The sequence below is a fragment of the Lepisosteus oculatus genome, chromosome 2 (assembly GCF_040954835.1).
Source record: "Lepisosteus oculatus isolate fLepOcu1 chromosome 2, fLepOcu1.hap2, whole genome shotgun sequence".
Taxonomy (NCBI): Eukaryota; Metazoa; Chordata; class Actinopteri; order Semionotiformes; family Lepisosteidae; genus Lepisosteus; species Lepisosteus oculatus.
The window spans coordinates 805,720-833,705 of record NC_090697.1 but is presented as its reverse complement, the minus strand read 5'-3'; the positions used below and the strand labels follow the sequence as shown (position 1 = coordinate 833,705).

Here is a 27,986-nt window from a genome sequence, read left to right as displayed (position 1 = left end):
TGCACAATTTAACAGAACATCCCATGATTTAAACTCTATGCTTTTACTATATAGCCTTCAGGATGCCTTTTGTATTGCTTCCCCACATAGTCTAAGACAGGTGTTCTTAAGTTGGGGCACAGGCATGTCCTTCCTGGGGAGAGAGACATTTTTTTAATTAATTCAGGTAATTTTTGGCAATTATTGCAAAATTTAAAAATATATTTTGGGTAATTTTTCACATATTCTTAATTTTACTGCAAAAATTAAAGCACTGGAGCAGGAGATGTACATGATGTGTCGAGATACAAACCGGAGACTTTTCTTAAGGAGCCACTTCAAGTTCAGTATGTCTCTATTTGTATCTGCAGGTTGTTTTTGCTTCGTGCATGTACTGTAATACAGCACTATATCAACACATGATGTCAACATCACATTGTTATTTCTGGGCCATCATTTTCCTTGAAGTAGCTACTTTTAACCTTTAATATAGGGTGCAGATATTTAATAAAAAACATATAGTCCGTACCATAGCCACAGCCACTCAGTCAGGCTCATCCTGGTTTCTGTCATGTTCCGAGGACTAGAGACACTTCATGTCTTCACCCCCTTGAGCTTTTTTCATGTTTTATCGTGTCAGTGCCTCAGAAATTCATGCATTTAAATAAGATTTTTCCTCTTATCTGCACACAGTCCACCACACTTGGGAAAACATTTTATATCAATATAGTATAATATATAGTACTGTTGTGATGGGTCTCTACCAGCTTTGCACACCTAGATTTGGCTATATTTGACCATTCTTCTTTACAAACTGTTCTGGCTGTCAAATTCCTTAGGGAGCTTTGATAGACAGCAGTCTTCAAGTCATGCCACAAGTTTTGGATTGGATCACCTTTTTGTTCCTTTGCCACTCCAGTGTATTTTTGCCCGTGTGCTTCGTGTATTTTTCTCCATTCGTTTTCCCTTCTATCCTGACAAGTGCCCAAGTCCCTGCCGATGAAAAGTATAACTTGATGCTGCCCCCACCATGCTTCGCAGTAGGGATGGTGTTCTTTGGGTGATGTGCTGTGCTGGGATTGAGCTAAATTTCATGCTTTGTGTTTAGGCCAGGAATTTACATTTTAGTTTTGTCAGTTCACAAAAGTCCTTGTCACATGTTTGTAGTGTCATTTAAATGTTTTAGTGCTGTTTCTTAGTAATGGCTTCCTTCTTGCCATCCTGCCATACAGCCCAGATTTTGTTGAGTGCATTAGACATTATTGCCACTTGCACATTTTGACCAGTCTAGGCCATAAAAGCCAAGTCTTTCGATCTTGCTGTTGGTCTCTGATCAGTCTCTTTCCTGTTCTGTCATCCCAACTGATTTATGTCCCCGAGGACTTTTGAAAGCTCCTTGGTGCTCATGCTTGAGTTTTTGCTTTGAAACACACTACCCAGCTGAGGGCACCTACAGTGTACAGGAACAGCTGAATTTCTCCTGAAATCATGTGAATCACTACCACTTGACAGAGGTGGAGACCAGTCAGCTTGGTGTGTTATTCTGAAGGCAATTGTTTACACCTGAGATAATTTAGGATTGCTATTACAAAGTTATTTACAGTATTTAACCACTTTATTTCAGATTTTATTTTTAATTAATTTTGTCCCCAAAAATCCTGAAATATTTTTTTCACTTGGAAGTTGTGGGATAGGATGTGTAAATAAATGAAAAATCAATTTTAATGCATTAAGGTCCGGGCTATAAAGCACCAAAATGTGAAAAAAATTGAAAGAGATGTAGACTTTCTATGGCTTCTGTATGTAAGAAAACATATTATTACTGTATATAATATTTGAATTAGTGTTGATTAATTTGCAATAGTGAATGCCATCTACAGTATTTGAGCATAAACAGCTCAATGGAATGTGTATTTCACGTAATGTGTCTCAGGGAATAACAGCTTCTGAGTTTAGCATTTTGTGTTTCCAACAGTAAGATTGACTGTGAAATTAATTTCAGTGCACAGTGCTGATGAAGAAATTGTGATGAGAATATCGTTTGTATTATGGGTAAATTCAGTAGTTCTTTTAGCTACTTGACACATTCAGTACAGCGTTCTCCAGAGTTCTTATGGTGATAGTGATTTTAATATATCTCCATATCGCCAATGAAATAGGAACAAAAAACATCAGATAATAAAATGAGTTAGGGATGGGATAATGTGTCTTGCTATCATAATAGCAATGCACAGGGGAAAGCCATATTTTCAGTCATCTTTAACTCCTCCCCTGGGGCAGCTTTTTCCCCTCACCTGGAGACAGCAAGCCACTCTTTCTCGGGAGAGAACCAGGACCTCAGATTTGGAGGTGCTGACCCTCATCTTGACTGTGTGTCACACTCAGCTGCGAACCTGTCCCGAGGGTGCCAGAGATCTCAGACAGATGAGGCAGAGGGCCAACATCATCCGCAAACAGCAGAGATGCAACCCTCGTGTTCCCAAACTGGATACACTCCAAGACTCGACAAGCCTTGACTTGATATCCTGTCCAGGAAGATGGAAAGATGGAAACTACATTGATAAAACACCCATGACCACTGTGAAATATGGCCAGGCTGTCAGTTAAATGTTGAGGTTATTTTTGTATCTATATTGGAATTCTCTCTCCCACTATCTTGGAAACTGTAGACACAAAAAGGTGTAACCAAGACATAAATCCAAATCATGAATGAAATGGTTAACTGCACTTTTTTAATAGCATTTTCACTCTCCAGACCGCAATCCAATCAAATAATTATGTTTTGAACTCAAACAGGCAAAGCCCAAATGGAAAGCAAAGTCTCTGAAAGACACAGAGCAATTCTTCATAGATAAGAGGTCGAAAATCCCTCCTCAGAAGCACCAGCAACTCACAGGACACTACAGGATGTGTCTGCTCAGGGTAATCTATGCTAAGGAAGATTTCCCAAAATACAGTAATAACCTCAGGAGGGTGAATAAATATGAGCAGTGTGTTTTTTGGATTTAGATTGCTCATGACAAATGTGACTTTGCTTTGTGAACAAAAAATAGAATTCCAAATTCTAATAGGATTTGGTATTACATCATACAATATACTGTACAATTTAGAATGGTTTTAAACAATGAGCAATATCCAATCTGTAATTCATTCCTCCATGTGATGCTTTTGGTTTCTAATTTCAGTGTAGATATGAATATATTTGGAGGTCACTGTACATTGATATATAAGTTAGAAGGACACCCAGATGATGTTTTTAATATAAACCTGCCCCTGAGAGATTCCAGCTCCACACAGCTGAATAGAAATTTTAAAAATGAGCACCTTAGTGTTTGAACTCAGGGAATGCAGTATAAAACAATGAAAGAAAATTTGACAAGAATTCCAAACACGGTGCTCCCTGCAGCAATGTGAGAGACTGATTGATGTGGAAGTGTGAGGCAGGCTGTATTTTCTGCCAAATAATAAAAATACAGTTTCTATTAAATTGATACTCTTTTAGAATTGAACAAAACAATAATAATAAATGTTAAACTGTCAAATTCAGATCAGTTTCATGGGTATTTTAGTTTATTTACATTTACACTTTTGGTGACTTTTCTTTTTTATCTTTTTGTCTTAATAAAATAAAAGATCCTATTTTTACAGTATAAATAAATCTGTATGATCTCTTTCCATCTTCAGGTTGCTTTAATGTATCTTAAGTTAACTCTCCAGATGATAATTTTCCTACACACTTAGTACTTTCTACTGCGTACGTAGGATGCATACATAAAATATTTACCACAGCCATTAGTACTAACATTTACACAGATATACATTATTCAAAAATAGGTAACTGAGCGGAACAACAAACTACTGTATCTGAGAAATTAGAACTGTTTACTATTATTATGACTGAAAGTCACTACAGTGCACTAAAGTCACCACAGCTCTAGTAAACCCTACATTTGCATAATACACATATATCCCATTCAGTCTCCAGCTGTGGTTGACATTAACATAAATACAAGTGCCCTTGTCAGTTGTGTTAAGGTCCTGTGCATGGAGCAAATTCCAGATTGATGAAGAATCTCAAGTGACCCTTGAAATCTGGGGATAAGCATTATAACAAGATAAGATTAAGGGATTTCTTTGCTTTTATTAAGCTCCCTTTTCTTTGGTTGAAGAGTCAAATAAATTAAACTCTACTTTCTCACTGGATGATTTATATAAAGCTCTGGTAGCACATGTAATGTGAGATCTCCCAGGATGGATGATGTTCCACTAGATTTTGTAAACATTTTTGACATCTCTTATCACTATCCTTATTTAAGATATTATGTCATTTATACAAATACACTCCCTGAACATACTTGTTAAATATAAAAATCCATCCCTTTGCCATTAAGTATCCATTAAGTATGCTAAATCTTAATCTTAAATCTTAAATGGATTTGTAAAGTCTTGGCTAACAGATTTAGATTCGGTAATTCTGAAACAAATTAATTCTGATCAAACTGGCTTCCTCAAAGGAAGAAAGCTTCATACGCTTCAGATGATATTGCGTGCTTAATTCATTTGATCTATCATTCCAAGCAACAGGCCTCCCCTACTGTTGTCATGTTGCTGGATGTGAAGAAGATCTTTGACAGAGTCCGTCGTGCTTTTCTGTTTCAGACACGTGGCGCAATGGGGTTTGGGTCTGGCTTCAAACTCTGTAGAACTCTCCTAAACCCCCAGTTATTACTGAGGACAGGTTATTCAGTCCTTTTACACTCTGCTGTGGAGCCAGACAGGGCTGCCCTCTGATGCTATTTGATGTTTTTACTGAACCATTGGCTTTGGCAATCAGACAGTGTGGCTCCATTATCGGTATCACTGTAGGACCTACAGAACATACAGGAAGATTACTGCTGTATGCAGAAGATACTCTGTCTACAGAATACTGAAGTTTCTCTTGCTGCGTCTCTTAGTAACATTTAAGGATAGAAAATGAACTGGTCCAAATCAGAAATGATACTGGTTAGAGTGGAGTTCTCTGGTCAGCTCATTACCATCTCGGTGGTACACTTATGGTTTCAGATACCCAGGTTTAATAATTTCCTCTAGTCTGTCTGACTTGGAACATCTCAACTCTGACCTTCTTCTTGATTCCGTAATATCGCTAGAATGAAACAGATTGCCCGTCTCCCTAATTGTTGTGTTGCTACAATTAAACGGAGCATACCGTTACATACAGGTATCATACTCATATGATACAATATCTGTTTCCTATCTTGTCCAGCTCAAAATGGTTTTCCAAACTGGATAGTAATCTGAACAAATTTTACTGGAAAAAAAATGCCCCACGTTAAGTTTTTTTCACCACTACAAAAGAAAAAAGCCCAAGGTGGCCTATTAGCCCCAGTTTCCAGTTTTTACTCAGATGGTTTAACCAGAATCAATTGGATCCACCCTCTTGGTCAGAATTAGAGCAGCAGCAGTTTAGGAGCCGGGTTCAACTACAACATCTTCCTTTTCTTGGCAATTCTGCTAAGAAATGTTTCAAATTCTATGTATCTAATTTACAATAGACACATGGCTTCAGATCAAGCAAATTTACAATCAAAAGATTTATTTATCTTTACTTAATCATATTTGGCACAATCTTGATTTTAGGATTAATAAGAAACCTGTACTGTGTTTCCAAATTTGGAATTCAAAGAGCATTACAAATTTTGTTCAAGTCTTTGACAACAATCAGCTTATTTTGTGTAGGAAATAAGCTCAGTTGTGTTCCCTCACTCAAAAGCAGTTATATCATATACGCAGCTATGTCATATGGTTGCTAATGCAACAATTACTTAATCTTCAGTTTTACCTTATTGTTCAAAGTTGATATATTAATTTGTCAGGAAATGGACACGTCTGAAATATATTGAGCCTTGGCTGCATTAGACACTACAGTTTACATACAGTACCTTGTGGGAAGTGGGCTTCTGGTTTTTCTTCAGACACCTCCTTAGAGTTGTGGTTTTCCATCTAGAACACATTTAAATACTCAAACATATTCAGTACAAAGTTTTACACTGTATACATTCCACTCAAAGGAAGCTTTTTGCTATGGGACTTGCCAACACTGCGGTGAATTAGTACCTGACAATCACCTTCTGTACATGCTTTCTGGAAGCGCAGTCCTGTTTCTAAATCAGCCCTGTCCTGCATCCTTGACCAGTGCATTCTGTTTGACCCTGCATTATGCCTTACTGGGACCTTCGTAAGCTCAAAGTCTCTCAGCGCACTTCCAGATTCTTACTCCTGTCATGTATCATTGCTAATTATTATATGTGTCTGTTGTTAGAGGGAAGCTGCTGGGCCCATACAATTTCATTTAATCTAACAGTTTCAAGTGGTGTCTGACTAGCTTGATTGCTGCTTGGACAGGGTGCATTTTGAAACATATCAGGTTCCAAGTCTGAGAACATGTGATGGTCTAGATTACATGATAAAAACCCACTGTTTATGTGTTCCCAAACTCTTCAACTTCAACTCTGCCTGTGTCAAAGTTAAATGTTTCTTAATACATCTGATGAGTATCTACCCCTGTTTTAATGTCCATCATCAAATGTCCAGTGAAGTTAAGGTAATGAGAGTAAGAAGCCTAAGCTGTAGAAGGGAAATTTATTGTGTAACAGAGACCAGGGAAACATTTCAGACTCTTCTAATAAGGGTATTTCTTTCTGTGTATTGCAGCATACTGATGTGCTGTATTCAAACGGATGCTCTGCTCTTTGAACAGCCTTTGTAGGCTGACATGATTTGAATCCTCTAAGCCTCTTCAGTGTGCAATCTGCAGTTTGTTCATTCTGATTCATTTAGGGACCCAGGAAGTTTAAATGGGGTTAATCTCTTCTGCATGCTTAATTGTACTTTAATTCTGACTTTGACCATCACCCTTGATAACAGAATCTGTGACAGTTCGGTGGGTTCCAACGTTGCCAAGTGAACATTGCTTGGGTTCTTGAAGTTGCATCTTCTACTGTAAGGCAGAAAACCACAATTTCCTCCTAATGACATCATTCTTTATTCCCAGCGTGTGCCAGTTTTCAGGCTACTACCAGCTCCACCTCTGGAGCCCCAGTCGCACATACTGTACCAACTCTCAGGCTGCTTAACAGGGTGGCTGGCTAAGCCTTTATTTTCTAACACTTTTATCAATGCCCAAAGTCCACCACAGGTTTTCCCCAGAAAATCTTACTCTCATTCTGGCTTTCTCGAACAGCAGAATAGATTAAAATCCCACCACAGATCCTTCCAACAAAAGACAGGGAGCTGTGCTTGCCATGGCCTGTTACAGTCTGACAAGTAAGCTAATCATGAACAAGAATTAAGCTCATCATCTTTCCCTTTGCCTACCTGAAAGGGTACTGCAGTTACTGCCCAGCAGCAGGGCAGAGAAACTACAAACTTTAACAGCCGGCGTTATAGTGGATAGAGGCTTCTTTAAACTCTCGTTCCAAAATAATCAATCAATAAATGTTCTTCTCAAGAGAATATACTCCATCTGAAAACCCTGCCCCACTTTCTGTTGCAAATCAAAGGGTTCACATACTGATTACATGAAGGACTAGGTAATTAAAGCTTTTTGAGTATTTATTGTCTGCCAAAATAAATGAGCATGGTAAAGAAGCATTAAGTTATAAAGCCACCAAGATAAATAAAATTATATAGTATATTGGTTTTACATATATTTTACAAAACACTTGTTATAATAATTTTGCATTCTGGATTGCATTTTTGGACAGATCTATGAATATTCATATAAGCCTGTCTGGAGCTCTGCTGTACTGATCTGTTGACTTTACAGTCCTTTCTCTGCCAGTGACTTGCAAGCAATTGCTGTTTGTATAACATTCATTAAACAGGACAAATCATGTCCACAAAGCATCATGAAGAACTAGACACACTATAATACATTTAGCACACTATGCAATAGTGTAGTTTGGAAGTGCATAGCAAACAACAAGGTATATTAAACAAATGGTGAACTGGGTTTATGGAAATTATTGCTTCTATTAAATGATTGATATCAAAATAGCTTATAGATCTTTAATGAGTTTCAGTTAATTCCTGTTACATACTGTAGTATTGTTATCATCTCTAAATAACTGTTCATATCAAATTTCAGTTTGCGAGAAGTTTGCTCAAGAGGTATAAAAATATTTTTCTGACACAGTTAATTGTTTTTGAAAAGTCATCTGGATGCTGCAGAACAAGGAGGCTGAGTAACCTGCTCAGAGTAACACAATGACAGAGTCACAGCCAGGACCAGAAGCCTTGATTTCCTTACCTTAACCAGATGACCTGCCTGTACTTGTAGCTTGTAGGTTGCTTATAAAAATACCAACAATGAGAAAATGTTTGTTTCTGAAGCTTTTGTCTCTTCCTATCTTTTACATTTTTAGTGTGCAGAAATCAATCCTCTCTATTAAATGCCATGAGAAGTCTTTCTCGTTCATAAAAACCCTGATAACGAGTTCACGTTCTCTAGTTGTGTTTGGGAGACTCTACAGTTTATGAGCTCTCCATATGGGTGAATGGGAAATAGATTCTCGAAACCACTTTTAAATTCTGCCTTTTTTGTTGCTTTGCAGTTCTCTGCTGTTGCAGTAGGAGCTGTTGTGAATCCCTGGGACAGAATCACAGTCATTCTTGATGAAAGAAGCTATTGTCTTCCTTATCAGGAGTCAATTTCACATGTAGCTATGAAATGTTTACAGATATCTCAGGCAGTACATCAATTATGTATCATATACAAACCTGTACAAATACCATATGAGGCAGATAAACTTGTATCTGTGAGCACAGTCTCCTTTTGAAAGCAGTTGGTATAAATGTTGTGCTGAAGGTTTCATTTGAATAAACGTCACTGAAAAATACAGTCTATCTCGGAATTTGGGCTATATTATTACTGAGGCTAAATAAAATCACATTCTCAGGCTTTATACTACAGACTTTATATGGTTCTGTAAAGTCACTTATAGAAATATTTGAGATCATTTTAAACAAGCTCAATTAAGTACCTCAGTGCTAGAGTTGCTAGGCAACAGAATCTAATTCCATAATGTATTATAGAACTACTTTTCATCCCTTTGAAACCAAGTTAGAAATTCAGAAGACCAAAGCTATTCTGGGATCACACAGGAACGCTCTGGCGTTTCATCCCCGGCAGTACTGTGCCTCTTGTGCACATGGAGCACTTGTTCGTTAATCAGTGTGATTTGTATTCCAGTTTATCCAGTCTTGTTTCCAAAACACAGCAAAACTAAGTCATTATACGTTTTTTCACAGTTCTTGCCCTCAGTATTCATTGTATAAAAATGAAGATTGAACAACCGCAGATTTAGTAATTTCCCTGGTTTCAGTCTACATCTTCTGGGTTGTTGTGTGTAAAATTTAATTGATTTCCAAAAACTACATTTTAGTCTACCGAGAAATACATCAAGTACAGTATATCTTAGTTTCTTTGATTAAGAAAAAGGTTTGTCTAAGGAGTTTTCCTACTTTTTAAAAGTGAAACTTCACAAAGACATTTTCAGAATACAAATCAGCCAAGTTGGGATTTACCCAGATAAAGTTATCTTATTTACTGTATGGAGTAAAAAAGATTAGGATTAACAAGATAGAATTCTGTCTTAAGCTTATTAATGTTATTATGGCCATAGAAAAGTAGTAGCATCCTTGCTAACTTATATAAGTTTTGAACCAGAGTGTGTGTGTTATGTGCGTTCGGAAGAGGAAGAGATAGATCATCCTACCATGTGACACTATAAAAACATATTTATGGATAATCAAGTATTAATTTCCCACCTTGGAAAAGTGAACTCTAGAGAACAACCAGATTGTGAAAACTTGCCCTTTCCAGAAATAGATTTCTTTTTCTTTTTCCACTATTTAAAACAAAGATAATCCTTGCTTTCATGTAGACCCTTTGCGACATGGGATCTCCAATCCTTACCTCTCGTTTCACTGCAACTAAAAAGATGTTAACACTTTGCATGCCCTCCCTAACCGCTTTAAAAAAGAACGGGAGAAAAAGATTATTGATTTTTTTAAGTGTCAAGGAATCATATCAAGTAAATTGTATTATGTCACTGAGATGATCGATTTTTCTAGTGCACATTTTTAAGAAGACACAAAAGCTGTGTTCTTGGGCAGTCTGTTGTTGCTGATTGATTGTACATGTCCTGTCCTAGAGGCCAAGCTGCACTGCTTGGCTTCTGGGACAGGACAACCAGCAGCATCTGTCTGTCAGGACAGATTTAGAATTAAGCCGCAAGTACTGTGACAATGTTTTTGCACTACTGCAGCATTCTTGGAGCAGTCTAGCTGTCTCAGCAGCAATAAAAGGCATAGGTCAGCTTTATTAGAAGTAAAGTGGAAAATTGTCCCCCCCAAAAAAGTAGTTCTTTTAGTCCATGATGAACTGAACCTACTTCCTACTGTATATTCATGAAAATGATGGAAACATATAGAATCTAAGCGCAGTTTTAAGATGACAAATGACATTCAGGCTAATCAGAATGATTTGGTAAGTAGCCTCAGGCTAATGCATGTATGAATATAGTGCCCTTCCACAGGCGCGTGTGTTCAGACAGCCACTCGCCGTTTACACACTCTCAACTGACGCTGTCAGCTCCGGAAAATAATAAATAACTGAAAAAATGCCGACGAGGGCTAGTTATTGAGTCTACACAGTCATCTTATTTATTTTTATTTGCCGTATTTATACTGTGCGAATTTGACTTTACTCGCTACTCAAAACCCCTAACCTTCCGCGTCAGTTACTACCCAATAATAATGCAGCCACCACCACTAACATCACTGGTAATTACCGATGTAATGGCCATTAACTCCACCATTACATTGGGACATTACCTCCACCGTGCTTCACAGATGGGGCAACAACATCACCTTTCTTTTGGCCCACTTTGACCTTTACCAAAACAATGGAAAAGTTCATCCTGCTTCAGAGCTAAATCTAATCTTACTTTTTTGTTCTTGGTGCTGACATTTCACTGCGTAGCCTTTGTAATTCTGCTGTCAGTCTTCTGTGAACTGTGGATTTTGACACATTCACCCTGCACTCTAGAGGTTGTTGGTGATTTAACTGAAAGTTGATTGATGGCCTTCCTTGACAGGTCTGGTAATTTTTCTGTCATTAGCTGTAGTTGTTTTTTTCTTCATCCATTTTGGGTGACTGGTAATTACACCTGTGGTTTATATTCCGAGTTATTGATTCTGGTACATTCTATTTCTGCAATGTGGGTTTTGATTGAGTCTTTCTTTTCCTGCAGCTTCAAAAACAACCACTTTTGTTTAACAAAAAGTTGCTTATGTTTCCTTTTGATTTTTGACTGTAGATGCCAAACACTGAAGTTAAAGCGAAACAGGTTGGTATTATGTCAACAGCTCTTTCATGAGTGCCTAATTACCCAACGGCAAATACAGCACCACCTAGAGACACCTGTCAGCAAATTTTCCAATTGTTCCAGGACAGTTTCTCTGTTAAAAAGGTAAAACACTATCATTGTTTTAATTAAACCAAGAGGATAGAAATTAACGTTATGTAAAATAAAATACCTAGGAGATGTGCTTTCCAGTGTTGTTTTCCATGAGGAAATATGAAGCGCTGATGGTAAAAATCCCAGTTCAGACATCATTGTCCATTGCTGGGCAACGTAGTTTGACTGGGTGTTGGACATGGCAAACAGGTTTTCACCGGTAGGTAGGTAACAGGCAGCTCAAGCTGAGGGAGTTGACAGAAAACTGAGAGTTTAAATATAAAAAATATTTAGTAAAAATGCTTAGTAAACTCCCCAGTTTCATCTTGTGGGAAGATAACGTTCTGCGGTGAATAGAAGGGTCTTCAGTTATACAGGCCTTATCGTTGTGACCCAAGCTTCATTCTAAAGGTTTAACAGCAAAATGACTGAAAATGTTATGCTGGAATATTTTTCAATGTTATATTGTTGCCATTATCATACTTGTAAGAGATACATCTTGTCCAGGGGATAATTTAATTATAATTTATTCTGTAAAAAATAGTGAAATGACAAATTGAGATTTTTCTGACAATTTCCTGGAACGGTTCTGTGTTTTATAAATGATAAAAATTGGTTTAAAAAATAAAGATACCATAACAGTGCTGATTCCAATCAGTTGCAGGTGCTGTTTTTATGGAATGAATTGCTCTGCATGTTATAAACATAAAGGTCTTGATGGGTTTGTGAAATTTAAGACTAGCCTTGTCAACAGGTTTGTATGAGTGAGGAGGATTGCTGCAGTCCCAAACGTTGTGTCAAGACAGCAACTTGAGGGAAGACAGGGCAATGCTTAGCCTTACCATATGTGGTCATTTGAGATACCTGCTCAGTGTTGGTACAATCATTCTTGGAAAGCAGAGAATGTGGGAAATGTGTTAGAACATCAGGGATGTGATTTTGTATCCCAGAACCTGCTGTGAATCACAGCTGGTGTTCCAATCAACAGCTTCCGCTTGGCATTGATTATCTAAGAACCTGTACAGCATGAGGCTGCACTGAGATAAATCAGCAAACAAGGAAAAACATCTTTAAAAGTATTACGAAATATTTATTGTTTGAAACAAATGCAGAATATTGGAATTTGTAAAAATAATGATCAGGATAAAATAATAAAATGTTTTTGCAGTGCCTGATTTATAAAGACACTTAATAGTTCATAAGCATTTAGCATCAGCACGTGCTGAGTCCTTACATGCCTCAATGTGACAAGACCACTACATACAGCTAACATTGACAGTTTCAAGATTCAGTCAATTATAGTACACCGCCCATGGGAGTCTCATGGCTTTTGAGCCTCATTTCACAGTACTGATTGACGAGAAGGGTTTGACTCTCATGACCATCAGTCCTTAACCTCTTATTGAAATGAATTGGACTGAATTTTAACCAAGTGACGCAGAGCCACTTACTGTAGCCTTCAGTTTTGTGATGACGTGAAGATGTGGTTAAAAATAAAAAATGCTTGCGGCCAGATGACAGTTGCTATTTTAACAAATAAACCTTGCAGGAAAGAAGGCAATTCAGTCCACATACAGTAGCTATTTTGATTGCTAGTAGCTAATTAGTCAGAGGATCTTATCCAGCCATTTCTTGGAAGACGCAATGGTGACGCCTTTGACTTTTTCCGACTCCCACTATCATTTTTGTAAAGAAATGCCTCCTGTTCTCTGTTAAAAAGCACTTCCCTTTAGCCTCCATCTGTGTCTCCTAGTTTGCATCTGACACTGTTTCCAAAGAAGTCCATAAGGTTACAGCGGCAGTCAGTCAGGTCTGTTATCTCCTGATGCAGACTAAGCGATTCAGATCTTTTGGCCTCTCAGAGTAGGAAGTTCCCTTGGGCTGCAACATGTAAACACATCAGGTTGCTCTTATTTGGATTGATTCAGGCAATGTTTATTTTTTGCAAAGCGGTGACAAAATTATATAATAATAATTCCTTACACTTTTATAGCGCTTTTCTGTACACACCACTCAAAGCAGTTTACAGGTAATGGGGACTCCCCTCCACCACCAATGTGTAGCACTTACCTGAATTATGCAACAATAGCCATAGTGTGCCAGTACATTCACTACACACCAGCTCTAAGTGGCTTTTGAAGCCAGTTCCAAGGTTGGGATTATTAGGGGGCCATGATTTGTAAAGGCCAGGACGCCGGGGTAACACCCTAATCTTTTCAAGAAACGCCCTGCAATTTTTTTATGACCACAGCTAGTAGATCAATTAAAGCTGTGAGTTAGCACTGGAGATCTACAGCTCTGCTAGGTCTATGGTTGGGAACCGCAGCCCAAGAATCCTATTGCGGTACAGAAGATACTCTGGGTCTAATTATTGTTTTTTTTTACCTTGCATGCAATGCAGGTAACATTTCTGGTCTGCAATTACTGGATGTAAGATTTTTTTATGGATGGGTACTACATTGGTGGTTTTCCAGTTAATGGGTATTACCCCTGTCTGGAGTGACTGTTTTGCTCATACTCTATAAACACAATTTTTCATGTCCTCAGGAAGAATAGAATACAAGTAAAATCATAACTTGGAGATGTGTTTATCCTAAATCCTTATAATATTAGTAGATCTCACACATCTTCTGTGGTCATGTTATTTAAGACAAAACTTTCATCAGCTTCAGGCATATTGTCGATTTTATGCTTGGTGAACAGCTGAGTGAAATACTCATTTAATGCATCTGTCATTTCCCTTTCATCGTCTAAATGGTTTACATTAGTATCTTAAAGACACTTTACTGCTCTTGACTGTTATTCTGCTGATATAATAATGAAGAAAATCCTTAAAATATAGTAAATAACTAGTTCAGGTGGGTAGCTGCATCGGCATGCGTAGTCTGCAAAGGAACAAGTAATAGGTTTATTCCATGCTGAGAAAAGAAGAAAGAAAACACAACATTTTGGCCGTGGAGCCTTCTTCAGGTGTAAGGATATAATGTAATTATATAATATAGCATTATAATTCAAATGGATTAAAATAAAGTATAGGTACAATATAAAATACTTTACAGTTGTTTCACTGCGGCTGCCGGAGATGCGCTGCTGCGGTCGGACTGACAGGTGAGCTTCAAGTGCAGGAAAACAGAGGCAGAGAGGGGAGCTCTAGTCGCTCAAGTCCGCGCTGCAGCCAGGAGTACGTGGGGGCCGGAAGGAAAGCGACAGTTTGGAGAATCGGGATCTCACAACGATGGGTTCCTGAAGCAGGCGGGGAATTGCGCTACTCCAGGTAGCTCAATGTCAGAGCGCTGAATTAGCAGCGTCTCAGGCTTTAATGTGGTGATCAATTGGTGAGATGATTGGGTCACTGACTGAAAGGCAGAGGGGCGCACAGACAGGCGGCTGGCCTGCTCCTCACGGGCCACTCCCAGCCTGCGTGCGACAAACACAGGTTAATGTTTTAGCCACCTTTGCAATATTTTTTTCTCTCTCTTGGCCCCTCTAATATCCTGTTTTATGTTTGCTCACAGTTCATTAAACAATGCCTCCTCAACTGGATACTATTTTTTATTGATTTTTGAGAAATTTCTCTTGGAATAAAAGTGTCCTTTGTTTCAAGAAGAAACTTTTTAAATCATTGCCATTCATTGTCTCCTTTGTTCCATTCTACATCTCTCAAGTTCTTTCTCACTGCTTGATGCTCTGCTTTCCTGAACTTGTCAACCTTTGTTCTGAACTCTGCCAGTAAGAAAGTGGTCATTCGCCATGTGTGCCATTCCTTTTAGTGAAAGTCCTGAATAACTCCACTTGTTATCATAGTTGTCCAAAGCCAAGGAGACCCAGACCAGCGAGGTGTGGACAGCAAGGGTAACTACCATACCATTAAACCTCCCCCTCAAAGTACAATCTCTCCGTCTTTGTGACGGGGCTTGTCAGTCATGAAATGACACTTTAATCACTCTGTTAATCCTCAGTAAAAACCCAGTCTCCTGTTATCCTGTTGATTTTCTGTTGTTAAAAATTTCAAATAACTGAATGAGACAGCTACTAGTCTGGAGTGCCACATCCGATGTGAAAGCTGCACAGCGCAACATGGCGGAGACACATTTTTATCGTTGCCGTCATAAAAGCATTTAATAAAACTGAGAGGCATGCTCACTGTAGATGTAGGCATTTAGTATTAAGAGGAAATGTGCAGCATCTTCCAAAGATGACAGTTATGTTTTTTTTTTTTTTAAATACAGTATGTTGTTCCTAGTTTTTCCCAAAAATATAAAAATGGCATTGGAGTCATTTTTAAAGAATGCAAGATCTGTCATTTTATTGATCTTTCAAATCTAAATTACTGTATGGTATTATTTCTGTTAAGGTGATTTTAACATTGCATTAATCTTTTGGATCATAAAAATAACTGCTGCTTTTTGTGTCAGTTTGAGGATTTAATATTGAAAGCCATCTGATGTTTATCGCTTGTTTGCTTCACCCTTTGTCCTTTGGTCTGTTTTTGTGCTAAGCCCCACAATCTCAGATTGTGTGCAGTAAATTATATCTAACATCATGTTTTCTTGTTTCGGACATTCCATCTCCAGTGATTGATTACCCTCCTAAATCAAATTTGTGTGTAAAGCGGTCTCTGCTTTTGTACAGCCCTCACACAGAAATACAGAGATCAACAAAACAAATACACCTGTGCATGTTTCTGGTTATTTGAATTACGTGGCACCTAAGAATACTGTGAAGAAACACGTATATTATTATGCTGATAATCATCTATTCCTTGCTGAGGCTAATATTTGCATTTGACCTAATTTGTTCTGTCGTGATATAACATTGATATCTGTCCTCTGTTTGTATGCTCAGTATACACTTCATTCTGTGTGCAGCAAGGGAATTAAATTGGAAAGTCAAACATTGACACATGTGAACAACTTTTTATATGCTTGATTTTAAAGGATTTTTTTAGATTTTAATATTTCTTTTATACTGTATAGGTATAAATATAAAATATGATGAAATACAAATATATATATATATATTTACATATAATAGGGAATTGCTGACTGAGCATTGGTGCCTCACAGCGCTGGGGCCCTGGGCTCAGTTCCTTGGGTCCTCTCTGCATGGAGATTGTATGTTATCTCCGTGTTCACATGGGTTTCCTGCCACAGTCCAGGCAGGTATCAGTGAAGGTTAGCTGGCTCTTGGGGAAATGTGAGTGTGTGTGTTTGTGTCTGTGTGTGTGTGTGCCCTGCGGTGAATATACTCCACCCTGCGCCTGCTGCTTGCCAGGATAGGCTTCTCCATGACCCTGTACTGAGTGAAGAGCTTGGAAAGTGGATGGATGTTATGGAATATGGTTGTCCTTCTGCATTCCCATTTTTGAGCAATCATTTGTCTTTTCTTTTCTGGGTTTCTCTGTTAATGCTGTTACTTGTACAGCCTGGGTGGGATCACAGTTCCATCACGTCAGTCACAGCTTGTTCTGGATTAGCAAGCAGTGCTTTGCCTCTGATGCTTCCAAGTCAGGGCATTACCATTGTGTTCCACAGACGATTGTAAAACATGTAGAATCTGTTTCCAAAACATACAGGTTCTTCTGAACCATCATACTACCATAGAGAGAAAAGAGATGACATTGAAGTTGTAACGGCAGGATACAAAAGCCTCTTGGCATTGATTGAAAACTATGTTCTTTTCACAGATCACCTAATCGATTTACATTATACATTAGAGAGTATACTGTACATAAGAACACAAGAAAGATTGCAAAAGAGGAGGCCATTTAGTCTCAACCACCTGGCTGGGAAGCCTGTTGTAAATACCCATAATATCTTCTGAAAAGAAGCATTCACTGCATCACTGCAGTACAGAAAATATCGAGGTCAGAACCATGCAACTAATACATGTGCTGAAAACTCTGTATAACCCTAATCCTAAACATTTCCATTAATCTAGCAACCCTTCTGTTTTAAATTGGGATGGATTTCTCATTAAAATTTGAAATATTGTTGAATGAAATTAGTTTCAAGGCAGCTTTTTTGATCTAGGCTCTTAAAACACATATTGAGTCAAAAGGACTTTGTCCCTATAGGTATATGTATTAACATTCAATAATAAACCATATTAAGTTGTGAGTTGGAAAAAAATGTATTTTTTCATCTTTGAAATAAGGACCTTAATCTTCTATCGTATGAATAAAAAAATTAATACATTTAAGAAGGAATATGGTTTGTTGGTATTTAAAAAAAACATCACTGTTCAGCACATTGTAATTAAAATAGACACAATAAACAACAACAACAAAATATGTAGTGTAACCTTTCTAACCCACACAATTTTGGTTTTAGTTGATCAATCGTAATTAGGTTTTGTACATCAAACAATCAATATACTGTATATATGCAGTTTAGTTAATTCTAGGTGAAAAATTACTCTTTTCTGAACACTGCCTTTATTAAATGTCTTTTGTTGAGGTATACCGTATATAAAGTACCTACTGCAGAATTTGGTTAAATTTACTAAACTGAGGAAAAAGTAACAGAAGCCTAAATCAGGAAAATATAGTAATGTCAGGCTCACATTCTGGATCATTCATTCAGCTCACATTCTCTGGCCGTTTTTAAAAACAAAGCAACTTTATATTTTTATAGTTCAGGTTGGTTCAGGTGACCTGAAAAAGGCTCCACGGCTGAAACGTTGTGTTTCCTTTCTTCTCTTTTCAGCGTGGAATAAACCTATTACTTGCTCCTTTATATTTTTATTTTGTTTTATTCATAGCTGTCACAGTCAACATCCCCTCCTCCAGAGGGCGCTCTAATTCTCTCTAGATAGTCCTTTTAATTATTACTTCCTGGTGTGTCTAGTCAAGTCCCTTATTCAAGTTTTCTTCCCCACAGCCTTCGGGCTCAGCTTTGGAAAATGGTTGTCTGATGGCCCACCTACCACCAGGCTTCACAGGGAAGTCTGAGGGCATAGGTCAGTCATAGTCACCCTGACCTTCTGAGCCTGGGGCCTGGGGCAAAGCCCCGTATTCCTGGCTCTTGTTTCTTCGTGTGTCTGTTCCTGTTCTGTCTCCGGATGGATTTCCCGAAAATGGACATACTGTATGGACTGTGGACCTCCCTGGATTTGTTGCAGTGGTTACCCACCCTCCACGTCTGCACGGACTTCCCCATCATCACTGTGAGCACCAATAAACCGTGTGTGTCCTCCCTCAACTCCGTTTCCTATTCCTTTCTGGATTTGCCACCTCGCATAGGGTCTTAAAATACTCTTTCCGTGGGAGCCTCACCCAGGAACTGTTACAATAGCGGTTTTTAGCATATTACAAATATAGTAGGACTTTAAAACAATCAAAAAACCATGCATGTCCTCATGTTGGGAATGCACACCTGGTGTATGCACACACACTGAGACGACCGAGAGAGAGAAGTTGTGAATGAACACTATATTACCATACGAAGGAAAGACCTTCATTGCCACAACATTGCGACGTCATCTGCACCACTTTTCTTCTGCCAGAAGCAACACCTCCAGACCTTGCAGGCCTCTGAAAAGGTCCTCATACATAAATATCTGGGACTGGTGAGTTTTACTGCTGTAGAAACAACATTGTTATGCAATTGCTCTTTAAGCCTTTCTCCAGCTCAGAGTACAATTTCATTGTAATGTAGATGAATAATGTATAATAATAATAATAATATCTGCTTGCACTTGCAGTATACATCACTTTCAATCACAAAGGATGTCACAGTGCTTTACATAGTGCACCGCAGCCATTATCAGGTGGAGAAGTGCAAAATCACCTATTGGATTAATGGTTGACTGAGATGATTCCGTTTTCCTAAAGAATGAGGTGTTTTCCTCTGTTTTTGTTCCCTTCTGAAGCTCTTTTTGAAAACTTGTGTGGAGGGTTTTAATTGAATTGAAAACCCCGTTTCATGGATACATGTAACATCTTTTCACCACTAATAATTTATGCAGAAGTGCTTTTGATTGAGCTGTGCGAACATGATATGATGACAGGCTGCGAAACATTGTTTCTTGCACTCCCTGTGACATGTGGAGAAAAATGACATAACAAGAAGTGTCACAATTTCACAACACATGTATGAGAAGAGTCGTGTGCGGCCAGATAGATGGTACAGTAACTTGCAGCGTTTCGAATAAAAAATGGACCCATGTGTGCGATAAAGGCCACACACAGGTTTATTGAGAGAGAGTTTGTGCAAGAAGCTTAAGGAGTGAGGTAGCTGACAGGATAATCAGGAAACAGGACCGGACTGGCAAACAGGAACAGGAACAGGAAGCGGAGCTGCGGAGGGTCGTCAGATAGCAGGACGCAACACCAGAAAAGCGCTATATAAGTGTAAGCAATTATTATTATTATTATTAACACAGATCCCAGAGACACGGAGCTCACAGATCAGGGCACAGCGAGATGGGGGGATGAGAGGGGCATCACAGTTTGCATGCACAGAATTAAAGATTTAACTAGCCCCCTATAGAGATAACAGCTCAGTAATACAGAAGAAGAACATGCTTGGGGAATAGTACTGCCAGGAACAGCATAACATTGAATGGGAGTGACTTGGGCTTTCGTGGACCATCAGTCCATCTTCACTAGACTCCAGTGGTGCAGCGACTGCTGGATCACCATAGCAGGAGCACCGAGATCCTGCCTGCTGGCAAGCAAGGATGTGTAAGATGAATAAGTACGTTATTGCCCTGCCTTTCTCACACCTGAAGAAGGCTCCACGGCCAAAACATTGTGTTTTCTTTCTTCTCTGTTCAGCATGGAATAAACCTATTACTGGTTCCTTTGCAGCCTATGCATGCTGACGCAGCTCCCCACCTGAACTGTTTAAGATGAAAGCCTGTTCTGGGTCTTAAATGATAAAGGCAGAATGTGTTGGTCTCAGCAGAATTTAGTCTGTAGTACAGTTGTTTTAATGGCAACTGAAATGCAGTGTTGTAATGACAAAGTTTTGAGACCTCTGTTGCACTTGTTGGTGCAGCAACATTAATGTCAAGGGAATCCCTCCTTTTTTCAGCCCAAGAATGACAAAGTTTACTTGAAGCTTTCTACTTCAATCTGGGATTAATATCATACAGTTAATGCATCACTAGATTGAGTTGCAATCAAACAGATGTGGGATGATTTTTGTGGTTGTATAAAGCTTTGTGAAATACTGCCATTTAGTGTTGCTGATCTAATAGGTGCTTCAGAGATGGAATGGAGAAATATCCCGATGGGCTGTGTGTACTGCCTCTGACAGTCTGTGCCAAGCCGTTTGCGTGCTTGCTTTCGTGGTAATTGTATAAAGTAGCACATTGATTTATTGCTGAATATGTGTAAGAGTAATTGCATCACTTAGTAAACTACACGTTGTATTTCTTATCTTCTATGATTAATCGAGGAGCAGCAATACTATTTTTTGTGTTTGACAGTACCTTTAATTTGAGGCAGTTTACATTTTGTTCCCTTCCTAGATCTGTGTTCATCTATTATGTTCAAACTGTATGTATGGGGTATGTTGCCTATCCTCAAGAGGCTCATAGAGTCATTGCTTAACAAGCACATGCATTCTTTCACACACGGTGTAGAGACTGTTGAAAGTGGTGCGGTATTGATGTTTTGCTATGTAAGTACAAAATCCCACTCCGGCCTAGAAAAATCTGCCCTCCCTAAAGTTCCATCTTAATTCAGTTGATGGAGAAAATTCTCTTCCCTTCTCTTTTGTGGAGTGAGGCTGCTGGCTACCCCATATTACACAGGTCAATGCTACACTTCCAACTAATACTGTTCACTTTCAATAGTGTGTCTCCTTCATCCAATTATTGTAGGATTAGTAGAACATTGTGCTACTATGTATACATTACAGTTCATCTCGTACATTAAGTTTGACAAGAACCTGGTTCTCTTGTGTCATTTACTGTTTAATTATATAAAATATACGTTATTGGCAATATAGTGCAACTTTACATAAAATGTTAAGTCAGGAAGTAATTTTATGTTTCATTTTTCTTTTTTCTTTTATATGTTATATAAATTGAAAATTAAGAACGTTGAACACTTCAGCTGTTTTTCTAACCTGCTTTATAATGTGGCTGTTAAACAGTAAAATCATGTTTATGACCTGTGTTTCTGATGAATTTAGTATGCATCGTTTATTAGCTGAAATTGTATTATATACCCAAGTGAATTTCTTCTCAGTATATTTGCTTTTTAAACCCATATTGGAGACTCAGTACAAGAAGTTAATTCAATATTCAGAGTTTTACATTTTCTACTTCTACTTCTCTCTCTGAAAATCTTGTTGTTGCCTGGTCATTCAGCTTTTAAAGAAGCAGTAGCTGCTGTACTTAACTGCAGTTTAAAAATGAAAATACTAAAGTGAGAAAATCTTCAAATGTATATGTCATGTTCTGGAATTCCACTGGATGCAAGGAGAGTCGATTTTTATTTTTTGTTTCACATATAGTATTTAGTATGTCCATCCTTCCATTTTCTAACCACTTTATCCAATAGAGGGTTGCGAGGGAGCCAGAGTCTATCCCAGCAAGCAACAGGCTCAAGGCAGGGTACACCCTGGATGGGATGCCAATCAATCACAGGGCACAAATAGACACAGACACAAACAGAGACACATTTACTCACACCAGGCCCAGTTTTCCCAGAAGCCAGTTAACCCACCAGCGTGTCTCGGGACTGTGGGAGGAAACTGGAGCACCTGGGGGAAACCCACATGAACACAGAGAGAACATACAGACACAGAAAGCACTCAAGGAATAGGAGCCAGAGCTCCAGTGCTTCAAGGCAGCAATGCTATCACTGCGCTGCACTAATTGGTATTTATTATGAACTAATCTGATTTTCATTAAAAATTTGCAATATATATTTTACTGTTACTGAAGGCATGTACCCCATTGCTCATGTAAACAAATCTGCTTCTTGTCACGATGCTGCAGCTTCATTTTTATATTACCTGACTGCTTGGATAATAGAAAAGGAGCATATAGAACCTTTAGCTATCAAGAGAAATAAACGGCTGCTTCATTCTATGGTCTGCTGATCCATAGAAAAAAACAGAATCCTTATTGCGTGCCATAGCCATACTCTCAAATGCATCACCAAATCTCTCATGCTAAGAAAGTTATTCAAGCACAAGGCAGGGTACACCCTGGACAGGATGCCAGTCCATCGCAGGGCCAGTGCAAGCCAGTCATACATGGGGACAGTTTGGAGGCCAAGGTAAAGGCAGAGGGGGGAAATTTGGCCCGGACACCGAGATAACTCCCTACTCTTATTGAGAAATTCCTGGGGATCTTTAATGACAACTGACAGGACCTCAGTTTAACGTCTCATCCAAAAGACGGCGCCCACTGCAGTACTCTGCCCCGCCACTATCATTAAGACCCACACAGACCACAGGGTGGGCGCCCTCCACTGGTCCCACTAGTACCACTTCCAGCAGCAACCATAGCTTCCCATGAGTCTCTCATCCAGGTACTGACTAGGCTCAACCCTGCTTGGCTTCAGTGGGCTTCCAGTTGAGAGCTGCAGGGTGATATGGCTGCTGGCTCCAGGGGTTGTTGTATTTGCTGGAAATATTGTGAATTAGAGATAATTTGCCACAAAGAACCATACCTGATGAAGATGTTTTAAAATAATATCTAGACTGGATCTCAGATTACACGTGTAGATTTATATGCAGGTGTTGGATTGGCAACATTTTTTCAAAATTATGATTATATAACAATAGGAAAAACTAGTGATAAAACAGAATACATACATGAAGAGTCATTCTCGTCTCTCTCCAAGCATGGCAACATTGGCATTTTGAGTCCAGTGGGGAATCTGGCTTCTGCACCTGGAAATGCCAATAATGAATGGAGTTAGCTGGTATCAAATCCAGCAGACATTACAGCCAAAGGAAACTGGAAAGGTGGACAATCAGTAGATGCAGGAAAGGACAGAAGTCAATGAATGTGAAAAACTCTCACTTTGGAGACTGGAGCTGCAGTCTGGGAACAAACAATCTTTAATTCACTTGGACAGAGAGCATGCATGTTGCAGGCTAGTGCCCGAGCTGCGTGTTGGAATAGGCCAGGAGAATCTCCAGGGCTTATTAAACCAGGCAGCAGTGAGGAGACAGAAAAGTACAGAAAGAACGCCCTCATGTACAGCTATAGTACGTTGCAAGTTACCTAGCCCCGCCCACTATTACACGCCAATATTGTTCTATTGAGTATAATTTCAGATGGGCTCTGGCTGACTTTGAGATTTCAATAATTTCTACTGACATGCCGGGTCTAAGGAAGTTAAAGTAAAGAGATAATATTTTTGTAAAAAGTTATTGAGAAAACTTTGTTTTTTTAAAACATTTGAAATGCATTCCTATAACCATGTGGTTATTGCACTTAATTTCACTAATGTACTGTAGAGTCTGAACCAACTTTATCACCCTACAGATATCCATGTGTTTCTGATTGAAGTGTTTGTTTTCCTTTTTAGTATATATGATTTTACATATGCAAAATAAATCTCTCTAAAGTGTTATATAATAATGCATTTTGTAACATAATTATGCTTAAAATTGAGCTAAACACATGCTGTCTCACATGCTTTCTCTTGTTGTAATCATAATTTTTTTTACGAAGTTGTCATGGCTCCTTTGTCCTAGGTGATCTATGCTCTGAACACCAAGAATGACGAGCACGAAGCTGCCATCCAGACACTCAAGGAAGCCCATGAGGAGGAGGTGCAGCAGATCTTGTCAGAGACTCGTGAGAAGATCCTGCAGTACAAGAGCAAAATCAGTGATGAAATGGACCTCAAGCGCCGCATCCAGTCCCTAGAGGAATCCATGGAGCTGCACGAGCGCATGAAGCGCCAGGCCCTGGCCGAGTTCGAGACCTACCGGCAGAGGGTGGAGGACATGCAGCTGTGCACGGAGGCCCAGCACACACAGAGGGTGGTCACTATGTCCCGGGAAGTGGAGGAGATGCGGCGAAACTTTGAGGAGAAGCTGCGCTCCTTTGCGCAGGTGCAAGCCCAGTTTGAGCAGGAGAAGCGCCAGGCGCTGGAGGATCTGAGGGCGGCCCACCGCCAGGAGATCCAGGAGCTGCTCCGCAGCCACCAGAGCCAGAACGCCAACTACAGCAAAGACCAGGAGAAGCTGAGCCAGCTGCACAAGGCCGAGGTGGATTCCCTGTCTGAGCGGGTGGAGGAGTTGAAGCAGGACAAGAAGAGGCTGGTGGAGGAGTACGAGGCCAAGCTGAACAAAGCCCAAGCCTTCTACGAGCGGGAGCTGGATGCCATGAAGAGGACTCAGCAGCTGACAGCTGAGAACCTGCTGGCCTGGAAGAAGACTGAGGCCGAGCTGCGGAAGGAGTTCCACGCGCAGGAAGCTGCTCTTCAGAAGACCTTGGGCAAGCTGCGCGCTGAGCTGCAGAGGGTACAGGAGGAGGCCCGTGAGACGAGAGAGAAATCTCAGAAGCTGCAGAGCTCTCTGAACACAGCTGAGAACAATATTAAGGTATGGCAATCTGTCACTGTGCCCGGCTGTTTTCAATTCTTTGATTTCCATGTCGTAACTGGCTTCACAGCAGGACATAGCCAAGACGTCTCGCAACGAGGAAAACAATACCAGTGTGTTGTGTGTTTTTGTATGTTACTGTATGTCTTAGTGTATTTTTTCTCACTCAAAACGTTTTAAGGAATTGCATACGGAAAATATTAATAATTATTTTGGAATAGTTTTATATTTATTAGTTCATTGTTTATATTAATTTGAGAGTAGTTTTCTTTTCACTTTAAAACCTTGATTATAATCCCAACCACCTTTTAATTGCTATACCTGTCTTTTTTAAAACTACACCGTGTCCTTACCCAGGATTTAAAGGTATTTTATGTGAATTTAATGTTAATCATTTTGAGATTTGGATGAATTAATTAATATGTTCATTTGGATGAAAAGTAATATATAATCCTTCATTTAACTCTTCTTAGATGTTAATACAGGTTTGTGCACAAGACCCCAGAATTAGATTTGAAATTAGAATTTTACAAATGAGGTTCATGATAATTTAATATTTTTATCTCAAACATTGGTTACTATTGTATTCAGTAGTCCATTTTGATAATGTTATACCATAATTAAAAAATGGTCCTGAAATATCTATGTTATTGTAAGTCAAAAATATAGAAGTCAGTGACATAGTGAAGGCTTTAATGGATATCACATAACTAAATATGATTTACAAGAATTAAATGAAGTTTCAAAGAAAAACAAAACAATAAAGTTATTCTCAGATATGAACAAATGAACAAATCTTGAGTGAGCTGGTGTCTGAACAGAGCTGATGTCTAACAGATTGTTATTAGGATGGACGCTGGTTCTCATTTCCTCTTTCATAGTTGGGTCTGGTCGTGCACTCATTTGCTATCTCTCTGCTTTGGTTTTGATGTTATAGACCCTAATGTGGTCTTCAACAGACAATCTTCTTAATCTCCCGTAACCTCTTTCATAGTCCTCCAGCACTGAGCTCCACCTGGGAATGCAGGGAGGATTCCAAAAGAGTAGTAGTAAAAATGTGAAATTATATAATATAAGATGATTTATAGGCCTAGAAAACAGAATAAATCTTTATATATGTCTCTATTACTACTAAAACATATTTTTGCAATACAAATAAACTAAGTATATAGAGGACTATACTATAGATCTAGATCTTGACTAGTTTCTGTTGGTTTCTTCACTATGAAATCTCTCCTCTGCAAAAACCTGCAGATACTGTATATTTATTATTAAGAAGTAGCCTATCTACTTTTCCATTGCTCATAAATAACATTAATATATCTCTCTTTGTTGAAGAGGAACTGCATATCTGAACTGCAATGATACACATTTTTTAACAACAGTCAGAAATCTGTCTGGCAATAACATGCCTTCTGCGTTGCATGGATTGCACTTACTCACTAAAATGCTTGACAGCTTACCTTCTTTCCATATTTTGACCTGCTGTGTGCTGAAAGTTAGATCATCAATTAGTCATTTAAATTTTAAATGTAAAAATTTAAAATCTTCTGCATGGCAATAATTAAACATAATGGTTTGTAATACTGATGACTCAGGAATACTATGGCAGACAAAAGGTTCGTATGCCTTTGATTATCCTTTGGAAGAAAAATTGGCAGAATTACCTCCTCTTATTTGACATCTTATTCTTCTTTCTGAAGATAGAAATATTATCAACATTCACTGAAGTTTTAATGTTCAGACTCCAACATGCTTGCATTAAAGCTTGAAGAACTGCTCTTTATTTTGGTGAAAGATGAACTTTCAGTACAGTACATGTGGATGCACTTTTTCAGGATCTCCAGAAACAACTTGAAGAGGTTACACAGGATGCAGAGATTCTGATGATCAGACAGAAGGAGACCGAGTGTGAGCTGGAGGCCACTCGTGACCGCGTGCAGCAGCAGGCCACCGAGATTCTCCTGAAAGCCAGTAGGAACCTTATTCTTCTGTTGCTTCATCATCAGTACTATTAATACTATTGCTATTATTGTAGTTGTTGTTGTTGTTCTTGTTTCTGTGATAATAATAAGCCCAAGAAGAATGCTTACTAGGATTCATAGTGTGAGTATAAGCAGCGGGAGGGTTTACATGCAGTCCGCATGTGGAGGCAAGATTTCCACTGCTGCAAGAGCACAAAAGATACAGTGCAAGTGTGTACAGTATGCTTATTATTCATTATTCACTGGGGAATAATGCAGACAAAGTCCATTGTTTCTTATGTTTTATTCCTATTGACTTTTTTGTTAAATAGAATAAGTGTTAGAATAGAACTATTTTAGTAGGGTCGCCATCTAAAATACCACAATAGTGCAGTACATATCTTTCATGGGAACTGAAAAAAGGCATTGTGGCTTTCATTGTGCACATTTTCATTCTCTTCTCTCTGTGTCCTGCTGTGGCAGTTTGAGTGGTGCAGACGGCCCAGCCTCCAAGGCCCCACATTACCTGGCTGAACCACTGTATGGCACAGCTGGGTACAGCTGCCAGCTCTTTCATGCCTTGTCACCCCTGATGAAGAATAAACCCTCAGGCAGGGACTGGCGCTTGGCCTTGCTGCACACCTGTCTCGTGGAAGGACATGTGTCTTCAGTTGTGTGTGTGGAAGTGAAAATAAAATAATAGAATTAAAGGTTATTCACAACATCCAGCAGTGGCAGTGTGAATGTTACACATACTAGAAATAGGCCAGAGTTTGCAAATTTTGTTTAAAATAGTTTTTAAGAAAATAATACTGGTCTTAAAGTCTGTTTTTTTAACTTTTGCTGATTTTATTGACATTAATGACATTTTCCTTGAAGGTTTTGGAGAAGTGAAAGATCGAGTACTTATACAGGATATTTCCAAAACTGGTCCTTTTCTGTTCATCAGAATGCAGGAGGGCCGTTGCAGCTTTGACTTTATTCTCGCTGCT

At 38.9% G+C, this 27,986-nt stretch overlaps 1 protein-coding gene across 4 annotated transcripts in view; it reads left to right on the top strand.

Moving 5' to 3' along the window:
- fam184ab (family with sequence similarity 184 member Ab) overlaps positions 1-27,986 on the top strand; it is a 131,767-nt gene that overhangs the window by 34,635 nt on the left and 69,146 nt on the right. For all 4 annotated transcript variants that reach the window (XM_006626423.3, XM_015359153.2, XM_015359175.2 and 1 more), the window contains exons 2-3: positions 24,176-25,030; positions 26,869-27,004. In XM_006626423.3, the coding sequence (XP_006626486.2) occupies positions 24,176-25,030; positions 26,869-27,004 (991 nt within the window). The remainder of the gene's footprint in view (positions 1-24,175; positions 25,031-26,868; positions 27,005-27,986) is intronic.